This window comes from Spermophilus citellus (genome assembly GCF_964194105.1).
Source record: "Spermophilus citellus genome assembly, chromosome: 1".
Taxonomy (NCBI): Eukaryota; Metazoa; Chordata; class Mammalia; order Rodentia; family Sciuridae; genus Spermophilus; species Spermophilus citellus.
The window spans coordinates 144,729,501-144,752,682 of NC_138182.1; the positions used below are offsets into that span (position 1 = coordinate 144,729,501).

Here is a 23,182-nt window from a genome sequence, read left to right on the forward strand (position 1 = left end):
TTGTTACATGCAGGCTATTTTCAACTTCTTATCATGTAGTTTTATAAATTCAAAACCCTTGCTGTGTAATGCTCATGCCATTAGACTATGGCCCCAGCTCTTCTTGTCATTGGCCAACATCCTAGTTACACTCTGTTCACAAAAGATGTGGACACCTGGTTCACTGTCTTCTTTTCTACCACACACTTGGTCACCAAGTTTGGTGCCTTCAAATCCACATGGATAATTCATCTGAAGCCTGGCTTTCTTAGTTCGTTTTTGGTCTCCACAATCTTTACCTTTACCCCAACTCAGCCTCAATAAGTTATACCTTGTTAATATAATTTCCAAAATTTCAGTTTCAACTGACCATATTCTAGCCTTTCTGACTGACCAATGACTAGCCTCTCTGCTCCTACTGCCCACACTGGCCATACTGGGCAACAATTTCTTTAAAGAACTGTCTATGGAGTTCCTGTTTTCACTTTACCTGAACTCATTTCCACTAAGTTTCTGTCTGTTCTAGACCTTCACACTAAGCTCCAAGGTCACCTTGTGATTTTCCTGACATTTCAGCAAGACCTCATTGTGGTTCACTGGTCCCTTCTAGAAATATTGTCTTCATTTGCCCTTCCACCTCCCTGGCTCCTCCACTCCAATCTGATGTCCAAGCTGGCATGGCCCAGCTCTTCATCTTTGACCTAATTCCCTCCTTCTACATCTTTCCATGGTATTGGCATCTAGTAATTCTCTACATGCATCTGTTGCCCTGAACCTCACACATTACAGAACTGAAATATGTTTCTTCTCTTATCATCACTTCTTTGAGCCTCAAGGAGAGGCTGATTTTATTTTCCTGAATTCACATATCCCATGGCCTCTGTGGTCTCCAGTGAGCCTCCCTTGTTCTCATTTATCTGCTAACTTCCTACTTCCCTGATACCATTTCCCTGACCCAGAGCTTCCTAACCTATCCTAATGATATCCCTTGAACACTATATTTAGTTTTTTGTTGTTTCTTTTAAAAAAATCCTTTTTGAGGGCTGGGGATTAGCTCAGTTGGTAGAGTGCTTGCCTTGCATGCACAAGGCCCTGGGTTCAAACTCCAGCACCACACATACACACACACAACAAAACAAAACAAAACAAACAAACAAACAAAAAACAAAAAAACCTAAACCCCTTTGTTTTATCCATTCCAAACCCTTTGGATTACACATTCTCCTTTAGATATCCCATTTATCTGTCCTCTTCACAGCAAAAATTTCCCTCAAGTTTGGATGGGATCCATTGTCTCTTCTTTCTGCTTAAGCTTCTACCATCAGATTTCATGTCCTGAGGTGGTATGGAGGAAACCTGAAGAGCTAAGCTAAAAATCTATTAAAATCAGAGCAGAATTTCCCACAGTCTAATGGTATAGAGCAAAGATTTGGCAGGGAAGAAATCCTGGTAAAAAAAAAGCAGGCTCTCACTTAAAAGCCTCAAGACTGAAGAGGTAAATAGAGTCTTCCAGAAACTTTAAAATGGTTGGTTCTCTATGCTCCCTGACTACCAGAGTAGGTAAACATTTTTAAGTATATGATAACTATTTAAAGTCTTTAAAATTTCTTATATAGAATGTTTGGATTCAAAAAGATCTCTAGGCATTCCAAAAGGCAGATGATATGACTTAAAACAACATGAAAAAGACAATGGAAACAGATCTGGGGGTGAGCCACAGAAAGTTAATAATTGAGAACTTATATATAAATAGGGGCTCTAGTAGGAATTTTAGAAGTGAAAAATGAAATACTTGAAAAAAACCTAATAAATAGGTTTTGTTAAACCCACCAGACATAGCAGAAGACAGAATTATCAAATTGAGAAGTTGATGGAACACATCCAAATTGAAGGAGATGTGGGGCACAGTGGAAAGGTCTAACCTTTAAAAAAAAAATTAAACACAGTTCCAGAAGAAGAGAGGAGAGAGGTGGGGGGAGGGGGGAGGGGTAGAGGGGGAGGGAGAGAGAGAAAAGAGGGAGGAGAATGAGGCAGCAGAACATGAAGAAATAATTGATGAGAATTTTCCCATCTGATGAAAGATCTCTACACATTCAAGAACTTCTACAACCCCAAATGAGAATAAATACAAAGAATAACACACCCAGGCACATCATAGTTAAACTGCTGAAGACCAAAGAGAAAGTCTGAAAAGCAGAGAGAGAGAGAACACTACCTTCAAAAGAACATTGATAAGACTGACAGTTAACCCACCGAAACAAAGGAAGATAAGGACAACTTCTCAGAATGCTAGAAAAAAATAATTGCCAATCTAAAATTCTACACCTGGTGAAAATATTTTTCAGCAACAAAATAGGCATTTTCATGCAAGAACTATGAGAAATTGTTACCAGCAGACACTAAAAAGAACTATTAAAATGATTCTACACAGAGCTATGGACTTCAAGAATAAAGAACACTAGAAAGATATATATATATGGCTAAATGTAAATTCTTGCTTGGTAAAATAATCATCATGTTTTGTGTGGTTAAGTTACATGTGGAATTAAGATTCATTACCAGAGTAATGCAGGAGGATGACTAAAAGAGTTAAAGTATTCTAATATTATTGGGGAAATAAAATAACAGTTTTTATGCAGCTTTACTGATGAGTGTTATAATCTCTGATGTTAATCACATCATAAGGGGGCATCTTCAACAATCTAATAAAAAAATAGAATTAAAATGTTTGACAAATAAAAAAAGGAAAACAAAACCATGTAAATAAGAAGTAAAATAAAAAAGTAATATGGTAAATATACAATTTTTTAGGGGGATACTGGAGATTGAACTCAGGGTCACTTAATCACTGAGTCACATCCCCAGCCATATTTTGTATTTTATTTAGAGACAGAGTCTTAATGAGTTACTTAGTGCCTTGCTATTGCTGAGGCTGGCTTTGAACTTGTGATCTTCCTGCCTCAGCCTCCCAGGCTGCTGGGATTACAGGCATGTGCCACTCTGTCTGGCTGGTAAATATAGCTCAACTATAAAATTAATTACATTAAATATAAATGGATCAAATACTCCAAGTAAAAGACTAATATTATTAAACTAGATGAAACTCAAAATTTAACTCCATATTACTCTATGAAAGAAAACCTAAAATATGAAGACATAGAAGGATTGAAATTAAAAGTATAGAAATATTATAAGGCCACTAATGAAAATAAACCTGATTTAGCTATACTAGTATTAGGCAAAAATAGACCTTCAGGAAAGTAGCATTAGTAGATATTAGAGCGTTATTTTCCTAAGAATAAAGACATCTTTCCCCCAAGAAAGAAATTACAATTTAAAAGCAAAATTGGATAGAACTTTGAGAAATAGATAAATCTATAATCACAGTGGAAGATTTTAACACACTTCTTATCAGCTGACAGACTAAGTAGATGAGAAAATCAATAGGGATAAGAAATCTGAACAATATAATGAATCAGCTTGAACAAAATGACACGTATAGAATACCACACCTAACAATACCAGAATAAACGTTCTCAAAGTGCACATAGAACATTTACCAAAATTGACCAAAAGCTCAGTTATAGAATAAGCTTTTAAACTTCAAAGGACTGAAATTATTCATAGTGTATTCTCTGGTCAATTACCAAAAATAGATAGAAAACCTTCTGTTGCATTTTCCAGGAGAAACCACACAGCTGGTTATACACAACTTTCTTTAAACAGTGAACTTGCATGGGGGCAGCTGAGCATTGCTGGAAAGAGACAAACTCTGCTGACTGGTCTCACTTTAAATTTACATCCACAGTCCTGAAGTGGGTTCTCACTATTAGTCCAGGAGCACTATCACCTGGCTAATTCAATCTCACATTCAGCTGTTGTCTCTTTCCTCAGACCTCCATCCCTGGTGATACTTTTCCTTCTTATTTCACTGAGAAAGTGAAAGCAACCAGAAGAAAGTTCATCTAACTACCACCCACTATACCACCAATTTGCACCTGTGCCTGAATGCTTTCCATTTCCTCCTGTTCCAATGAAAGAATGTTCCTTTAGCTAGGGCTAGCATCTTCACTTGTGTACCTTGAATTCCACTGAATGCTGTGATGTCACCCACTCTAAATAAGTTCCTTTGACATCCCCTTCCAGCTGCCTCACTTGCCTACTTTCACAATAAACCTCCTCTGTACAGTTGGCTACATTCCCACTTTATTCTCTATCATTGTAACTTGAATCTGCACCAGCAAGCTCACAATCACCGTTATCATTTCCCACCCTTGTGACCCATGACTGTGGTATCAAACCCAGTGGCCAGTTCACAATTTCTAACGTGTGAATGCTCCTACCAGCATTCATCACTGTTGACCACTATGGATTGGAACATTCTCTGCTTTTGGCAGTTGGAGTATCACCCTTTTCTATTTTTTTCTTTAAGGTTACTCCTTCTTGGATTTCTTTGTTGACTTCTTCCTTCTTTTTGATCTTTAAATACTGGAGTGTTTTAAGCCTCCAACCTTGACTCTTTTCTATATTATCCTGATGATTTAATCTAGTTCTCTGGATTTAATCGGTCCATAGGGTGATGATCTCCTGCCTAGACCCTCTCTTGACTCCAGACCTATTTATCCCACAGCTTTCCTGACGTCTCCACTTACATATGTACTAGGATTTCAAATATAATTTTCCCCAATCTTCTCCATGTTTTTCCCCACCCTAAGTCATTTCTACCATAGTATTTAGTTTCATATTGCTGCAGTAACAAATTACCACCAATATGGTAGCTCAAAATAAGATGGATTTATTCTTTTACAATTCTGGAGACCAGAAAGCCAAAGTCAATTTCACTGGGATAAAACCAATATGTTGGCAGGGCTATTATGTTCCTTCCCAAGGCTTCTCCTTGCTTTTCCTAGTCTCTAGAGCTGTAGTCCTTGCACCCTTTGGTGCTTCTGATCTTCAAAGCCAGCAATGTAGCATTTTGCTTTAGTTCTCATGTTGACTTCTTTATCTATATTGTCAAATTTCTCTCTGCCTCCCTTTTATAAGGGCATTTCTGATTGCATTTAGGATCCACCTAGATAATCAAAGGATAATCTCTTGATTTGAAAATCCTTAATCACATCTACAAAGTCCCTTTTGCTACACATTCACAGGTTCCAGGGATAAGGATGCAGACATCTTGGGGACCATAATTCAGCCTGCCACACATTGTGAATGGCATCACCATTAAGCAAACACTTTGATTCCTCCTTCTCTTGAACCTTATGTTTAACCCATCAGAAAGTCTTTTAGGCCCCACATTTAAAATACACCAAGGATCTGACCATTTCTTTCCACCTCCACTGCTATCATCTTCTCCTCTGGATTAGATCCCACCATCTCTCTATTCTTCCCATCTATTCTTAAGATAGCAGATGTATTGATTATAAAAATATAAGTCAGATCATGTCACTCCTCCGATTACCCTTCAGTGGATTTCTATCTCACCTTGGATTTTATTCTAGGACTTAATGGCCTCCAAGGCCCCCTCTTTGCTTACCCATGACCTCGCTGCATCCTACTCTTGCCCTCATCAATATATGGTGCTCCCAGTCTGTGTCCTGAATGGCATTCAGTTCTCAGATTCTATTAGCCTCTAGAGAGAGGGACCATTGAAAAGTATTACAGTCCCTCTGTTATATTTCATCAGTTTTTCAAAGCTTCCTGAAATTCTGATTTATGGTCTGCCTCCTTGATTACAATCTAAGTTCTGGGGACCTCAGTGCTCATTCATGGCTATCTCTTGAGCATAGTGAATAGCTGCACATGATTTTTTTCCTTCCAAGCAGAGCACCTCTCCTAGGAGCTGGGGAATGTGCAGAAAGCAAAGAAGCATGTGATAGGTCATGCCCCAGAATTTGCATCATCCTCGTTCCCTTCAAGAAATGTACCTGTAGGACTTTCTGGGCTTGAACGTCGACCACAAGGACTCTGTTCAGTGCTGGCTGGGCTACATAGATATACCGGTTCCTGATGTTAACCGCAGATGCCCACTGGCATGACTGGGTGGCACTTCCTTCTCCTTGGGGACAGATTTCTTCCTGTAAAGGAGAGAGGCTGCTATGTATCTTCTTAATCCCTCTTTCCTGATCTCCCTTGGTCCCTTTCTTCTCTCTCTTGGAAACCATGGGATGGACAGAACATGGCACACCTGTCCTCCCACATCATCAATTTCTCACCCAACATCCCTCCTCCCACCTCTCAGAGGCTGTAACCTCCTTTGTGCCCTTTCAATCAGCACCTTCCTGGTTCATATTCCTCCACTCTGGTGTGCTACCTTCTCCTCTCCTCATCTTTGTCATTTGAAACTTCTACTAATGGCCAAAGATCTGTAAGAGTTGCCCACACTCTTTTCCCACTTTCTCATGGCGCATAAGCTCCTCAACCCTTTGGCTTTAGTCCTTACTACAAAGCTTTGTCCTCACCAAGGTCACTATTGACTCCTTGGTCATTAAATTAAACATCACCATCATTTTATTTGAATTTGGGCCATCAGCTGACAGTACTGACTATTGCTTGGTTTCCTTCCATCCCTCCGCAGGGGCTGATTCTTCTGTGTTGTTGGATTCTGCTCAGTTTGCTGATCTATGTCTCAGTACCCGAGGTTCACTCGTGAATTTCTTTTTTTCACTAAAATCAACTCCCTTGTTGATTTCATTGAAATCTATGGGTGTAAGTGCAATCTTCATGCTTACAATTCCCAAATTTCCATTTTTCAGTTTGGGTGTCTCCCCTTAACTCCACGTTTATATAGTCAAATGGCTTGCCCTGCTTGGTTGTTTAATGGGAATCTCAAACTTGTATGTCAAAAATCACTGGTCAATTTTAGCTCCAATCCTGCTCATTCCACTCAAAAACTGGCAGCTCCATGGCATTCTTAGACCAAAATCTGAGGGGCTGTCCTTGACTCTTCTCCCCTGTCCACTGTTCCCAACCAAGGCATCACAAATCCTTTCAGTTTTACCTTCAAAATACTTCCACAATTATGCCCCTTCTTACCATCCTACCTCTGTCAACTCTGGTTAAAGTCACATTCTTTGTTACCCAAGTAACTGCTTAGCATCCAGACTGTGCTCCTTGCTTCCACCCTACCCTTCACCCACCCGTTCTCCACACAGCAACCACAGACAGGGATCAGTGTAAAAAGGAAGTCAGATCATGTGACTCTTTCTGACTCCTCCCACCCCAATAAAAGTCTTTCTTGCTTCTTTCTCCCTCCTCACTCTAGTCACATGAGCATGCTTGTTACCTTCAATCAAGCCAGCTTCCTGCATTAGGGCCTTGGCATTGGTAATTTCCTTTGCCAGGAATGCTCTTCTCCAATATCTGTTTGGTTTATTCCCTTGTTTCCTTCAGTTCTCTGCTTAGGTCATTATTGATTATTGAGGAGCCTCCTCTGACCTCCTCTATCTTAGCGCCCCTAGCATTCCCTACTCCCTTCCTTTACTGTAGTTCTTAGGTACACTTGACTTTATACATTGACTTGTACACCTGGGCACAGTCTTTCTTCCTCTACTGGATGGTAAGCTCCCTGAGAGCAGGGTTTTTGTCTTCTATATCCTCATCCCTAGCCCAGTGCCTAGCCCAGAGTTGGTGCTTCCATTATATTTGTTGAATGAATCAGTGAGTGCAAAAGGGGATCTTCTTTGGTCTGTCTTCATGACATACATTCCCATTGGTTTCCTTATTACCTTGGCCAGATCTTGTCTTATTATTCTTAGTGGTCCTCTCAGTCTGAGCTGTGGAGTATCCCAGAATTCCATTCTATCTCAGATCCCTGGCACACACCCATGTCTATCTCCTTAGCTTGAGCCAATACTTATTGCTAATGGCACAAAAATTTCTTCTCCAGCTCCTGTTTGGTTCTTTCACAGCCACTTCATCCATACCTGAACCATCCCTTTCCATATCTGATTCTCCCTCTGGGTCTCCATCACTATGGGTCAGCCAAGTCCAAGGCATGAACAACAACTTTGATTTTTCCTTCTTTCATAAAAATCACCATTTATTAGTCATCACGGATTACCAAGGCAACCTCTAAAATCACTGAGCTTATCTATTCCTACCTCGATTTCCATTTTTCTCTTAGAAGACTGCAATTGCTATAAAGCTGGTCTCTGTCCTTTTACCATTGCCCTTATCTGTATCTAGTGTTCATAATACCTCCAATTTGCATTAGAGAAAGCTGAGGCTTAGAGAGGTAAAGTAACTTTTCTAAGCCATTTAGTCTACTGAGTGACAGGTGGGCTATGACTCCAGGTCTGTAAGATTGAAGGCTACACCTTATTTCATATGCTGCTTCCTGCTGGACCAAATGGACATCTAATCTAGCGGAGAGGTCAGAGCGCCATCTCCTCCTCCTCACCCTGCACTTTTTAGGGAGGGTTGTCCCATTGTAACCTTCTGGCGAGGAATTTAGACTTTTTTTTTTTTTTTGATACAAAGACCATTTTTGGGGATTGTTGCATGGCTCACCATGGTCTTCTGTTGTCTGAAACACCTTCTTACTGTCCTGTTCTAACTACTTATCCAGTAATATGGAGTACCAATTAGGATCTGGGAGATTTTACTCACTTCATGGTTAGGTTATTGGAAATATATGAGAAATTAGTGCCTGTGTGACAGAGGGCAATTATTTAAACCTAATTGCTAGAAATTAAGCAGGGCCAGTCTTTCCTACTAGTTTCATGGTTATTGTGTGGAAGAAAAGTTAATTAGAGGTTGTACTTCTAAGAAATAATTATTTCCAATGAAACAGACTGGAAAATAGCTGTTCCAAGCTACACAGTTGAGAAGGGAGACAGCCTGAGATCTGCCACAAGCCAGCACAACAGAGCATCAAACTGACCTAGGAACTTCCTGAGCCAAGCCCACTTCTACACATTCCACAGCCATCGCCTTCATCATCCTATTCATTGTGCACCCACTGAGGACTTCTGTGCATGTCCTTCAGGGGAGGGCAGGAGGGGGATTTGAAATGGCCCTTTTGGATTCAGTGCTATAGTCCAGTCCTTGAGGAGCTCAGACTATCTCATGAGGCCAACTGGGAAGCAAGCCAGAGAGAGAGGCCTGGTGTGGGAGGCATAGCTCTTGGGGGTGTCTCCTGGCAGCAGTCTTAGGAGTGGGAAGGGCTTTCCTGGCTCTGCCACCAGTAACCATCTCTTTTGCTTCTGCCACTCACACTGTCACTTTCTACCAGGTCTTGTGTTTCATCCATAGCTCCTCCGCCACTCTGGGCATTCGTGTGTGTTCATGCTCTCCTTCCCCAGTTCTGTGAGGGCACACCTGTCTGGCAGCTAAATGTTTACCATACTATGACCATGAACCTCTGAAGGACAGGAACCCATGTGTGGTCCTTGGGCCTCACCTATAGCTCAGGGCACAGCAGTGGCTGCTGGATGAAGAAAGAGAACTCTTAGCTCATGGGTTCCTTCCTTAGCCTTGGAACAAATACTGCACATAATAAATGGAATCTAGGAAACTCCTTGGAGCACATGGTTGCACCGACTTTTAGGATTTTGTGTGTGATGTAGAAGCTTCCCCAGGCACAGGAACTCACATAGCTCATGAAAATCTTCTCTGTGGGTTTGAGGTGCCTCTGGATTTCACAGTCCATGGGATGGATGACAACGATACCATTATCGGAGAAGATATAGAACATGTTTCCCACACTGAGTCCTGGGAGGAGCAAACACAGCATGGTCATGCCCTTCTAGCAGCCAGGCTCCAGGCAGGGTCACATGCAACATGGAGCACACAAGACTCAAGCAGATTGGATGCAATTGATGCAGACAAAAAAAATGCAATTCCCAGCAGAGGTGGAGGTGGGGATGAGCAGCCAGCTCGAGACTCCTTGCTTGATGGTGGATGGAGGACCTGGAGAAAGTGCCCCAAAGGCTGGGAATCAATAAAGCCCATCCCCAGCTCTGTAGTACCCAGGCTGTCCTCCCAAACATCCACAGCTGTCCTACATCACCTAGCGCTGGTCACCAATACAAGTTTTCAAATTAACGATGGCCTTGGCATTGACATTTGTTTGACATTTCCCATTCTGAAAGGAAAACCTCCCTTGATTAGTTTTTGAGGAGTAGTCAAAGAAGAATGGACCAGATGGTACCAAAAAAATGTAAAGGCTGTTTTTTTTGTTTTTATTTTTATTTTATAGAGTCACTCACTGCCATGGGGAACCTAAGGATGCTATGGTTGCTATGCCTTTGTCTGCACTTGGTCATTTGGTCCTTTCAGACAACTTGTTTTTATTCTGGCCCATGAGTTTCTCTGGGGCATCAAGGCTGGGCAGTGCTGTCTGCCCCCATCCTGCTCTACTGTTGTAGATCTCTGTGGAGAAGACATTCAGACCTCAGAAAGGGCCTTGGGGACCAGTCTTCTTACTTTAAAGATAAAGAGACTGAGGTCAAGGAAGGAAGGGCTTGGGCAAGGCTACTTGCCTTTGCACTCAAGCTGGAGTTAGACCATGAGTCCTGCCCTGGAGCCTCTGTCTCCCAAGTTTGTCTATTAAGGAGAGATGTGGCACAGAGAGATGTAAGATCTAGAGCTCTCCCAACTTCTTTCTTCCTCCCCCCACTTTCTTCCTGTCATCTCCCCTTCTCCATTTCTTTTAAAGAGAGAACATCAAGATTTTTACAAGTTCTAAGAAAAATATATGGAAAACTTTTTCTTAGCATGCTGAGAAAACCCGTGTACTGGCTTAATGGATTGTTTTGGATGAGCTTTATTGAGTTAGAATATAATAAAACAGGAAAATAAGAATCATCTAATTTCCTTCCAAGGACTCTGCAGTCTGCAGCCAGCCCACCTTTGGTCTGACTCACTTGGCAAACTGCTTCCACTCACATCTAGGGACCAGAGGGGTCCAAGTCCCTGCTAAACCACAGACTCTGGGAACAGCCTCCCTGGGCTTCCTGGAAAATCAATAGCTGGAAGAACCAACACAAGATTGAAAGTTTAATAGAGTCCACATGGGGTGGGTAGCTATAGCTACATTTCCGGCTGAGCACAGTGCCCTGTTCACAGTCAGCACTGGAATATGAGGCTCAAAAGATACTCATTCAATACATAATTGACTTCACAGGGGACCCTACTTCATGATCCAGCCCCTTAGAAGGTTCTGTTGAATTTAGCTTCTAAAGGAGCTTTCTGATTTTTGTTTACTCTCATCATCATCTCTCTGCTAGAAATTTGAATGTGCTGTGAGATCCATGATTTTTTCCTCTTGGTTTCGGTATTCCCTTTCTCCAGGTTTTGAATTTCATCAGTGAAGTGCACAAGCATCTAGCCACGTAGGCATGATAGAATTTGCTGCTGCATTCTTCAGAGCGCAGCACTGGCCAGCCCTGTGCCCTGAGGCAGCTGTGGGTTGTCAGGGAGAATTTGGGTTTCTACAGCTCATTTCACATCTCTTGCATCCCTAGTAAGATCTCCACTTTTGAAACTTGAGTCCTTCTGCAACAACCTTCCCTTAGCAGGATGCCACCTTTTAAAAACATGGAGCACAAGTTGCAAGTGCATTGGGGCCTCAGTTGAGGCAGTGACCTCTGCTTAGGACTGAGAGCAGCAACTGGAGCTGTTGGCAGAATTCCTCATGTTCTGGGTCCTGCCTTTTGCTCTCAGATTCACTGTCAGCTTCAGTGTTTCACATTCAGGAAACTGTCCTGGGCTTGTGTATGTGCACACATGCTAGACAGTGGGGAACACTATGCAAAGTTCTTGTAGAAAAAAATGAGACAGGAAACACGTGGTTTTTAGAATTGGTGTTATGTTTAGCCCTGGCAATCTCAATGTGCATCCTATAGCCTCTCATATTCCACTCTGTGCCCTGAGCTGGAGAATAAGTCACCCAGGGTGATTTGAACTTGGATCTGATTCAGGGGTCACAGGACTAGGACCCATGCATGAACATTCACCTCAGGCAGTGACTCAGGCTTTATGACCCAGCTCCCACATGTGCACCATTTGAACCACATGAAATTGCTGATATTAACCCACTTTCAACATACAAGAATGGCATTTTCATCTGGATCAACCTAATATCTAAGGATTTGACTAATAAAATACTTTTGAAAATGTACATGTGGAACAATATATATTTACAGAAACTATGGTTGCTTTTTTCTTTATTTCATCACAGCATACCTAAGGTATAGCTACCGTAGATCCCAGGAGGGACGGGCAACTTTTTTTTTTTTTGGGGGGGGGTTATCTTTTTAACTTTATTTATTGCAGTATTGGGATAGAACCCAGGGCTTTTTAAATGCCAGGAAAGTGCTCTACCACTGAGCTACACCTCAAATATTTTGGTCTTTTTAAAACAACACAAGATAAAGCACAAAGCCTAACATCAGTATCAGCTACTGGAAAAAAGCACAGGGCCCAGATCTGACCGGGAGCTCCTGCCAAGTAGTCTGATTTATCTGAGGTTACAAGCAGCTTTCAATGAAACTCTCCATTTTAAACTGAGCCTTTAAAGACACTAATAGGTTTTTAATCTGATTCAATGGGTATGGCCACTTGAATTTGACTTTGACTGCCTCCCTTCCATTGGATTTGGCATGTGGGCCCTGCTTGAGGGGACTGCCTGGGATCTGCAAAACGGATGGCTGCTCAGAGAGATGACCTATCATGGAACCATGAACACATGCGATCAAAGGCACAACATGGAACGATCAAGCTTGGTACCTTCCTCTCTCCACAGAATGTTTGCCACTGTACAGCCGAGAATTAAGAAAGCCAGAACACGATTGCCAGAAGGGAAAAAGGAAAGCATTGTCAAACCTTTACTGTGGTGATACATTTCATTTAGAACATAATGGTACCCAGTCCATCACTTATAGACTCATTGGCCCAGCAGCAGCATCTGTCTTGTAACTCTGGACGGGAGCGAACACTTCCAGGTCTCAGGACTCTTGATTGCTAAATGAATCTTTGAAATTAGGCCCCAGGATCACAGCAGCTAATAAAATTCCCCACATTCTGTGGATGATAGAGAGCAAGCAACATCTCTCCCAGATTCCCCTGATTACTTCAAGGAGGATTGATTTTCAACTAGGATCCTCGTAGGAAGACCATGTGAAATACTTTTGATTATTTTCTTTGATGACAAAGGCATAGCTTGGAGTCTGACCAACCAACACTCGTGTTCATGAATTCTTACCTGCAATTCTCCCTGGGGTGCAGTGGCTATCATGGAGAGCATACTAAGTACAATGGGTGAATGATGATCCCTGGAGTTAAGGCCACCATGGTTAAGGCCTAATGGTTTGCATGTTCAGCAGTTTCCCCTTATCTGTGGGAAATATGTTTCAAGGCCCCCAGTAGATGCCTGAAACCGTGGATAGTTCCAAACACTCTGTACACTATATTTTTTCTTTTATACATTCCTATGATAAGGTTGAATTTATAAATTAGGCATGGTAAGAGATCAACAATAATGATAAAACAGATTATAACAATATACTGCAATAAAGGTTATTTAAGACTTATGAATTGTTCATTTCTGGGATTTTCAATATAATATTTTCAGGCCATAGGAGGTGAAACTGCAGGTGGTATTATTGTGTGCACTGGCCAGTTTCTGGGCCACTGTGGGATGGGGGCACCTCGCATGGTATGAAAGATTTTGTGAATGAGGGGCAGAGATTCTGATCAGACAACAAGTGGGAAACAGAACTGGGGCTGGGATATTGAAATTGTCTTGTGGTCCTGGGCTCTGTCTGCTATTCATAGACTTCTGCTATGTTTCCAGAGCTGTCTAGGTTGTCAGGAAAGGTCTGACATCTGGGTGTCCTCTGAGCCCAATTTTGTGCATAGAGGATATAGGTTTACTCTAGCCTTCAAGAGCTCATGATTGGCAGCTGTGGCCCTGGTCTATTGGTCCCTTCTCTTGCCACTTGACAGCCCGAATCAACTCAGTGAGGAGCATAAAGGCAAAAGTGGACTCACAGGTCTTCCTTGCTGAGTCCTCAATGAAGAGTGAGGAGATATCTTCATCCACGCCCACCTCATTTTTGGCAATGCAGGTGTATGCACCTGTGTCTTCATACCGAACACTGCCGATATGGAGCTCACTCCCATTGGCTGCAGGAAAAATGATCAGTGATCAGGGTGGCCTGCTCTGCTGGACACCCTCCCTCCCTTCCTCCCCATTCCCTTCTTGGGACTGTTGAGAGTGTTGCAGTTGAAAACACAGCCCCTGGGCAGGGCTGGGGCAGCCAACATTCTGGATAATGCATCCAGGAAGGGTTGGTACAACTGAAACTCACTGAGGGCAAACTGGCACCTGATGGCTTCTCATCATTGCTCTCAGAAAGTCCCCAAGACCTGTGCATGGACAAGGAAATCTGGGGAGATGTCTATTCCCTTCTAACATGTCAGACTTAGAAATGAATCTAGCCTCTCATTTTCATTCCTGGGGTGAGAACCAGCTTGAACTGGATGGGAATAGCCACAGAAGCATGGGCAGTTCTTACCTAAAAGTGAGAGCTGTTTAGACATCTGGGCTGAGACATCCATGCCATTTTTCAGCCAAGTGATTTTGGGCATGGGAATGCCCTCAGCGTGGCATCTCAGGCTGGCAGCCACCCCAGGCTCCTGTGCCTGGGTCTCTGGATAGACGCGGATGACAGGTGGCACTGTGGGTGAAAAATCAGCATTGGTAAGAGAAGGTCCTCAGCTGACTCCAGGCCCATGGCCCAACCCTGAGATCCTCCTCCAGAGGGTAAACCTCAGAGGGAACTCTGGAGCTCTCTTCTTTGCCAGCTTACAGTGATCCTCTTTGGCAACCCAAAAGTCTGATAAAAAGGATTATAAAGTGGATTGCAACAGTAAATATGTCCAGCATTGTACCCAGTAATTCATGGCTTTCAACATTATTCTAAATATGATTAGAAAGACATCCAAATATTTAATGCCATTCAGCTGCTACATGTAAAGAGCAAGAGCCAATGGATTTTATTTCTGAATGAATAAAATTCAAATATATTATTTCTATTATCGGAAAGCTATTGGACAGGGGCTTAATTTCTTGCAGGAAATGCTCCACCCAGCACTTATGGGCACTGATTGGCAGAGCTGCTAATTACATCACTGCTCTGGGGAAATTCATTGATTTTGCCAGAGTGTCATTTTAATTTTATCTCTTCCCTGGAACCTGGGTAAAAGGCCAGGTGTGCCCTCTTTGCCTATGTAGTGATTCAGCCATGGGTTCTGGAAGTCAAGTTTGGGGCTGGGAGTGTGACCTGGCTCACTGGCCAGATGAGCATGAGTGGGCAAGTCTCTGGCACCTTCCATAGTACTCTGGCCTTTTTACACAGGCTGACTGTGGGGTGGGACCTGGGAGAAGCAGAGATTGTCTGGAGGATCCTTTCCCCAACCCTAGCTCTGGACCCAGGAAATCGAATCAGTATCATTTTCAGTGGAATTGAAGGCTTATAGTCATCCATTCATTTTACTCTACATACTTCTTAAAAGGACTTCCTCTTTCCCTCCCCCAATTCCTGTTTTTATGCTACCAGGGATTGAACTCAAGATCTATGTGAACTGGGTAACCACTTTACCACTGGGCTATATCCCCAGTCCTTTCTTTTAAATTTTACTTTGAGACAGAGTCTTGCCAAGTTGGTTAGGGTCTTGCTAAGTTGCCGAGGCTCGCCTCAAGTTTGTGATCCTTCTGCCTCAGCCTCAGCCTCTGGAGTAGCTGGATTATAGGCATGTGGCACTATATTTGGTTTTAGAAAGGATTTGTGAAAGTTTACATAAAGATATTGGGATATTAAGCTCAACTAAAACGTATCACCTATGCTTTGGAAAGGAGGGAGGTAGGCTCTTCCTGAAGTAGACGACTATATTTCCCTAGAGTTATCTGGAAGCTTTCGTTTTCTAATAAGAGAAGGTATCCCATACTTGAGGAAAAAGATTCTTCTTGGGACCAGAGTGAAGGCAAAATTGATGCTTATGTAGGAAGAGGTGATGGCTTTATCCTGGAACCTGAGCAAGGTGGCAGAATTCTGATGATCCATGCTCAGGTAGGCAGGGGACAGGAGAGAAGCTCCCTTGTTCCTTGTGAGAAGTGAACTTGGCAACTCCTGTTGAAACTCTTCAGGGTCCTGCTATTCATGTGATCAACACAGTCTGTTTCAAGTCTTTCTTTGGATGACTGGGGCAAAGTTAGGGGGCAGAGGTGAATCCTAAGTGGACAACTGGCAAATCATAAGACCTTACCCTCAAATGGCCTAGAGACGTTTTAATAACATGAACTCAGAGGAGATTAGGCCAAACTGCAGGGGCCCGAGAACAATAAAATCTGAGTCCTCTGAACAGCTTCTCTTTGTTAGAGGTTTTAGGGAAGAGGTCCAGGGTGCAGCAGAAGGGTTTTGTCCTAGTTCAGGCCACTGGGGATGGAGGAGGTAAATGGGGTCTAGCTGAGGCATGGCTGAGGACAGCATAGAACATAGATAGATGTGTTTCCTTCTCCTCTGGCCTCATTGGTTCAAAGAGGAAAGAAAGAAACTTCCCCACAGCTTACACTGGGCAGAGGGAGGAATGGGGTTCAAGTTGAGTAGAGAGAATTGTGGTCAGGAGGTGGTAATTCAAGATCCCAGAGGTAGAGCCTAGGAACCCTGGGCTGGCAGGCATCTGGAGAAGGTGCTAGAGCAACAAGAGTTCTAGAGTAGGGGTGACCTGGATAAGGGCTCTAATAGCCTGGGCTCATGGTAGGTCACCATCTATTTGTACAAGCCTTCCTGGCAACCCTGGTAGAAATCTAAAGAAAGTAGAAGAGTCGATAGAGATAGGAGCAGAAATGAATGAATCAATTAGAAAGCCAAGAAAAAGTAATTGATAAATAAATCTAAGGGCTGACTCTTTGTAAAAGCCAATAAAATAGCCAAAGCTCTGGCAAGTTTGATCAATGAAAAAAAAATAGAGAGAAAGAACAGAGGGGATTAAAAGATGTGAGAATACTGTACTCAATTATGGGCAATAAATGTGAAAATCTCAATGAAATGGATTATTTAAAAGGAAACTTTAAAGCATCAACATTGCTTTATGTAGAGATTAAAAAAAATTTAAAGTGCTACTAACCCAAAAGGCACTCTGACTAGTTTTAGATCAGATTCCTTTGTATACTTAAGAATTAGATAATTCCTGGAGTATAGAATAGGGAAGACATTCCAAATTCCATCACAAAGCAAGTATAACCTGGACAACCCAAACCTGGCAAAGACCAAACAAACAAAACCCAAGACAAACAAATAAAAAATAAAAAAAACCCCACCAAACAAAACAGATGGCTACACACTTACTTGGTCCTATATATAATACAATCCCAAGCACACAGTCAGTTCAAATCTAGCATTGTACTAAAAGAACATTCTGTATCCAAGTGTAATAAATTTGGATGGCTAACTAGTAAGAAAACTATAATTGATCAGATTCAAAGTCAAAGGCATTCAAAAAGAAACACCATTTGATTCTCTTGTTAGGTACCGAAAGGGCCTTTGGGAAAAAAAATTCAAAATCCATTTCTTGGGGGAAAAAACCTTCAGTAAAATAGAAACAAAATGCTATTTTCTTCCTACATGAAGAACATCTCTATAAAAATAAGCAGCAGCACCATTCTTTGCAGAATGGTAAAACATTAAGTCAGGAAAAAGAAAAAGGAGGTAATATTAGACTCTGATGTTATGCTGGATGTTTCAATGGAAGGCAGCAATAAGAGACACAAATATTAAAAAGGTGCAGAAAAATGGTATTTTTATGTGGATATCCTCCAAGTAACAAACCAAAAAAGTGGTAAGGATTAAGAAGTGAATACATAAAGGGGTCAGTACCAAAACATACAAAATTAGTAGCTTATTTATATATCAGCAATGGCCAGGCAGTAAAACAGCAGGAACTGCTGGGTGTGGTGGCATATGCCTGTAATCCCAGTGGCTCAAGAGACTGAGGCATGAGGATTGCAAGTTCAAAGCCAGCCTCAGCAACTTAGCAAGACACTGTCTCAAAATAAAATATAAAAAAATGGCAGGGGATGTGGCTTAGTGGTTAAGTATCCCTAGATGCAATCCCTAGTACCAAAAAAAAAAAAAAAAAAAAAAAAAGTGTGAACCTACATGAAGAAAACTATAAAACTTCACTTAAAAATTCTTCAGTAATTGGAAGAGATGTCCTTGGATAGGAAGACTTTCTAAATTGTTAAGAAGTAAAAAATGATAAATGAAGCTGTACATTTAATCTAATTCTAATGAAAACCAATTGATCAGGACTTGACAAAACTATTTTGAATTTATCTAAAAGAAAAAAAATGTGCAAGTACAGTGGAGGAAAATTTGAAAAATGATCATGATGATTGTTGCCTTCCTAATCAATTATTACAAAATATTACAATACCAAATGGAGGATGAGAGAGGGTTCTCATCCCAGATTCTGGCACCACGTTAGTGACGTTGAATGAGTTTTACAAAGCTCTGTCTATTTGGTATTGTGCAGACAATGTTTATGAAATGCCACACAAGTGTTAGGCATGACACAGACAGCAGTGAATAAGAGCCTCAGTCTCTGGCCTCATGGGGACTGAGGAAGTCTGAAGAATTAACTGCAAGCGTGAAGATCACTCCCAAAAGGCAATTTGGGACCACAGGGATGGTAGTCCCAGAAAACTCATCAGAATAGAGAGCAGGTGCTACTCTGTGCATCCCACACAGGAAAGACTTAACTTCCTGATGACTGGGAGCCTGTCTTTTTATTGTGGAGGGTTTATCCAGGGAAAGGAAACTCAAGGAATGGGCCTGGTGTCCTCAGTGATATGAACACCAGCATTGAAGATTGGCCTTGGCCTCTGCCTTGACCTTTGATAGAAATCTGTAGACCCATGAAATGCACTAGGACTACCCCCCAGTGTCTGAGCCCATTGGTCTGGGATGGGGCTGGACAATTTGCATCTCCCTAACAGGTTCTTGGTGATACTCTGAGTCTGCTTGGAAGCTCTTCAGACCAATTCAGGACAAATTTTGAATTAGTGTGTAGGAATGTTCTGGAACAAAGGGAAACTTGATTGTTTCTCCTTCAGGGTGCGAGGAATGAACCATTCATGTAAAAATACATGACCAAAGGTAAGACACCTGGGTCTCCACTGGCAGGGGTTAGAATAAGACACCCTCTTCTGGTCTTGAGGTCTCCTTGAGTCGAAGACATCCAAAGGATAAGACAATTCCTCCATAGAAAGGCTAAGGAGGAGACCCCAGACCTCTGCCTGCTCCACCTCCAATGCCCTCTTCCTCCCTACTATGGTCCCAACTCTCTAACTGGGAGTTATCAGGGCTTTTCTTCTCATGCCCTTTATCCCAGATCATGCTAGTCTCCACAGGAAGCCTAGGCCTCCCCCAAAACCTCCGTTGTGCCATCTGAAACTCAAGTTCTGTCATTAGCAAAATCTCTGAAAGTGCTTTTAACCTGCTTGCTTCCATGGAAACCTTTTTCCTGAGGATGCTGCTTCTGCAGCCTTCTGGGTTTTTCTTCTTATCACTGGACTGGGAGTGGCCTCGGTGGCTCTGGTTGCCACTTCCAGACCATTCTACTTCCTTTCTCCTGGAGAATGTCCAGTGATCAGTCTTGGGCCCTCTCTGCCTCCCGGCTGCTTCCTGAATGTGGTTCCAACACCTCTCTCACTCCTTGGGGATTTTCCCCTTTGCAATGGAGATAGCTGAGCACTTTTCTTGAAATGTCATCTTCACTTGGCTTTGGAATGCCACGCTCTTAGTTTCCTGCCACTTTCTGGTTTTTCCTTCTTAGTCTGTTTTTCTGGCCTTTTCTCATCGCCCAGGCTCTAAATATTTGTCCATTGACCAAGAACTATCTGCAATTCACTCTTCTGGTGATCTGTGTCTACTTGACTTCATAAACCATGTGCATCAGAAATTTGTATCTCCAGCTGAGACATCTGCCTTAAACCCAAACTTAGGTACCCAACTGCACAACACCTCAAGAGTGTCTCTGCAGTAGCACTGCACATTTGTTATGTCCCAAGGGGCTCCTCATCTCCCCCAAATCAGCTTCCCCTCTCCTATCAGGAAACAGCCTCTCTCTCTCTCTCTCTCTCTCTCTCTCTCTCTCTCTTTTTTTCCTGTTGCTCAGACCAGAAAATTGGGGATTCATCTTTGATCTCCTCATCACCTGTACATGTACAAACCATGTCACCTTCTCAGCAAGACCTTCCCTTGCCACTCTATATTATAAAATGTCTACCTTTCATTTAATCTTATTCCTCTTCTATTAAAAAATATTTCCTCCTCAGCACTTTTTACCCCTTGACAGGCTCCACCAGGGTGGGGTTTTTGTGTTCACAGCTGTGTTTCCAGTGCTTTGCGGGCATGTGACATATAGAAGCAGCCCAGTGAATATCTGTTGAGTGAAGTGATGTTAAATACTGAAGAATGATGTGGCGTTGGCAGCAAAGAGGGGGAAGAGCAATTTCAGCAGAGTTTGGAGTAGGCAGTCAAGAGGATAGGTGTGTCGGGGAAAGAGAAGTTTCTGGAACTGGAGCTTGGTGAGAGGGGCAGCATGGCCAAGATGAGGCTAGAGGCGGGCAGCAGGACCAGACCACAGTGCATGTGTGTGCACGTATGTGTTTGAGGGCAGGGTGTGTGGCTGTGAGCTACCTGCAGGAGTTTGTGTCCCTGGGGACAGGAAGCTGCTCCTGTCCCTCCGTGAGCCAATGGGTCCAGCCTCCCCACCTATTTTTCCTCAGTGGCTGATACGGAGGAGAAGGACAGTGCAAGCCAGGCTAGCAGCAGTGGGAAGGAGCCCTGTGAAGAGTCGTAGGTACCTGGGTTGGAACAGGACCAGAGAGTCTCTGGGTCTTTCCTGCTCAATGTCCTGCACAAAGGGGGCTGTGACATGGAAGGCAAAGCCCCCACACTGAGCAGCTTTACCAGGAAGCCGACTTGCCTTGAACTGATCACTCACTGAGGAAAACACTGGCATGAGGAATTAAAAAAAAATCAGTGCTCAGTTGGGTGAGTGTTCAACTATAGGACCCACCTGTCCTCTGCTAGGTGATGAGGCATCTCTGACTCTGTGGCTGGGGAGGAAGAGCCCAGGCTCGGAATGAGTTCCTGGCCTGCACCTGCCCAGCCCTGTTCATTGTGGCCAGAAGCTGTAGCTCCTACGGTGCCAGAGCTCTGGAGTCAGCCTCTGGCCAGGCCAAGGAGGGCCTGAGGAGAACCCTGGGCAGGGAGGCAACAGTGCGGGGTCTCTGAAGTTTCAGGGGCCCTGTCAGAGCAAGAGGAAGACCACAGCTTCTTGTCAGTAACATGGCAAGGGCACAACTGTTTTTCCGTGGTCCTGATTCTCCCTCTTCCTCTCCTGTTAATCTGCACACTAGAAATAATTTAAAATTAATATATTCTGAGCAGACACATTCATTTTCTTTTAAATTTGCAAAAATCTTCAAGTGAAGACATTTGAATACATAACACAAAGGCCCATTTTCTTTGGGAAACATCTATCACTGCCAAGGTAAAAGGCGGCACAAATATGTCCATAAGGAAGAGGTATAGTCGCAAAAGCACCAAGCTGGAGTAATAAACAGATTTGGAGATTATTAGGGTGTTTTGGAAATGAATCATGGCTTGTTTGAACTGTGGGGAGGTCGAGGGTATTTTTAATTTAATGGATTAATCATTTATGTCTGAGGTTCTTGCTCCTTCCTATGAAAGCAATGCGGGAGGTTTGTATGAAGTTATAAATCATGTCAGTGTTTGGGCCTCATCTCTGGGAGGCCTTGGCTACGGGTTATACAAATAATTTGAGAGAGGAGGTAGAATTTCTAGAAGGGTTCCCTTTGGGCAACTGGGTCAGCCCAGAGTCATGGAAGGAGAGATCCCAGAAGTATCCTAGCCTGTGTATAGAATCCCACTCTTGCCACCAAGAGCCAGGGAGTGGGGCAGCCCAGGAAGAGGCAACCTATATTTTATTCCCAGTTTGGCAATCTTCCCCTAGGTCTTGATTTTCCTATCTGTATAATGGGTTGGAAGCTCTGTGAGGGTAACAAGCTTTGATCATCTGTATCAACCAATCATAGTTAAATATGGCTTGAGATAAATCCAAACATGTCTACTCCACCCTGGACTTGGTACTATATTCTAAGCCAGGCATTTCCCAAACATTTTATACACAGTTATATATCTCCTTATATCTGGAAGGCAGTAGGTAATATTGTTTTTCCCATTTACAGGTATGTTTATTTTCTTACCTAAAACTATATATCCAGAAAGTTCCAGACCAGCACTGGGACTTGAACCCAGAACTCTCTGACTCAGAGTTCATGTCTTCAACCTGTGTCAGGAGTTGCCAGCTCAGGTCTGTTCTGGGCTAGAGGGGAACAGCTGAGTCCTGCTCCCAGGTGGTTGTGTCCTTGTCTCTTGGGTCCACAGGCCACATGTGAGCACCCTGACACATCTCTGGTCACTCAGTTTTCTGAGACCTTCAGAGAGCACACAACGGTCTCCCTCTGTTCCCTTCCTCATTCTCCATTCCCATCTTCCCTCTCACTGAGGACAGTGTAGTTGGAGGAATGGAGACACAGAACGCTGCTCCCTGACTAGGTTCAGAGCTGTCCCTCAGCTCAGCAAGCCACAGCTGATCAACCAGGCCAAGAGGAGACCAAATCGGATCCCATAAGCAGAGTTGAGAAGACTGGACTTGAATTTGACCTCAGTGGGTCAGGGCCATCTTTTATGTCTTCAATTCACAATTGGGATGGAGGGTAAGAAGGAACAAATCACACAGACGAATGTCACTGACTTCTCACTCTCTCCTCACCAGACTCCTTAGCAAGGCAGGGTGACTTCTCGGCCCTCCAGCTCCCCCTGCCTGAAGGCTTTGGCACTAAGCAGCAGCCTGCAAAACTCTCATGCTTACTGCCTCTGAGACTCTCCTGCAGTGACGAGCCCCTCCCTGCGCCTCCCTCCCGGGATCCTGAACAGCACCAGGAATCTGCACATTGATGTGCTGGATGACATCAAACCATGTGATCCAGCAACCTCAGCAAGTGTTATTCACTATTACAATGTCTTTCAGAACATCCTATTTTAAACAATAGCTTCCTTCACAGATACAGCTTTATTCCAAGTCTGACACAGCAAGTTTAACT

General features: G+C 43.0%; 1 protein-coding gene across 1 annotated transcript in view; it reads right to left on the minus strand.

Annotated features, from left to right (window-relative positions):
- Positions 1 to 23,182, minus strand: part of FSTL4 (follistatin like 4) — a 408,859-nt gene that overhangs the window by 11,159 nt on the left and 374,518 nt on the right. Inside the window, exons 8-12 of the mRNA XM_081299417.1 lie at positions 14,502 to 14,663; positions 13,975 to 14,109; positions 12,712 to 12,738; positions 9,575 to 9,693; positions 5,907 to 6,056 (exon numbers count right to left, since the gene is read on the minus strand). Coding sequence (XP_081155543.1) covers positions 5,907 to 6,056; positions 9,575 to 9,693; positions 12,712 to 12,738; positions 13,975 to 14,109; positions 14,502 to 14,663 — 593 coding nt within the window. The remainder of the gene's footprint in view (positions 1 to 5,906; positions 6,057 to 9,574; positions 9,694 to 12,711; positions 12,739 to 13,974; positions 14,110 to 14,501; positions 14,664 to 23,182) is intronic.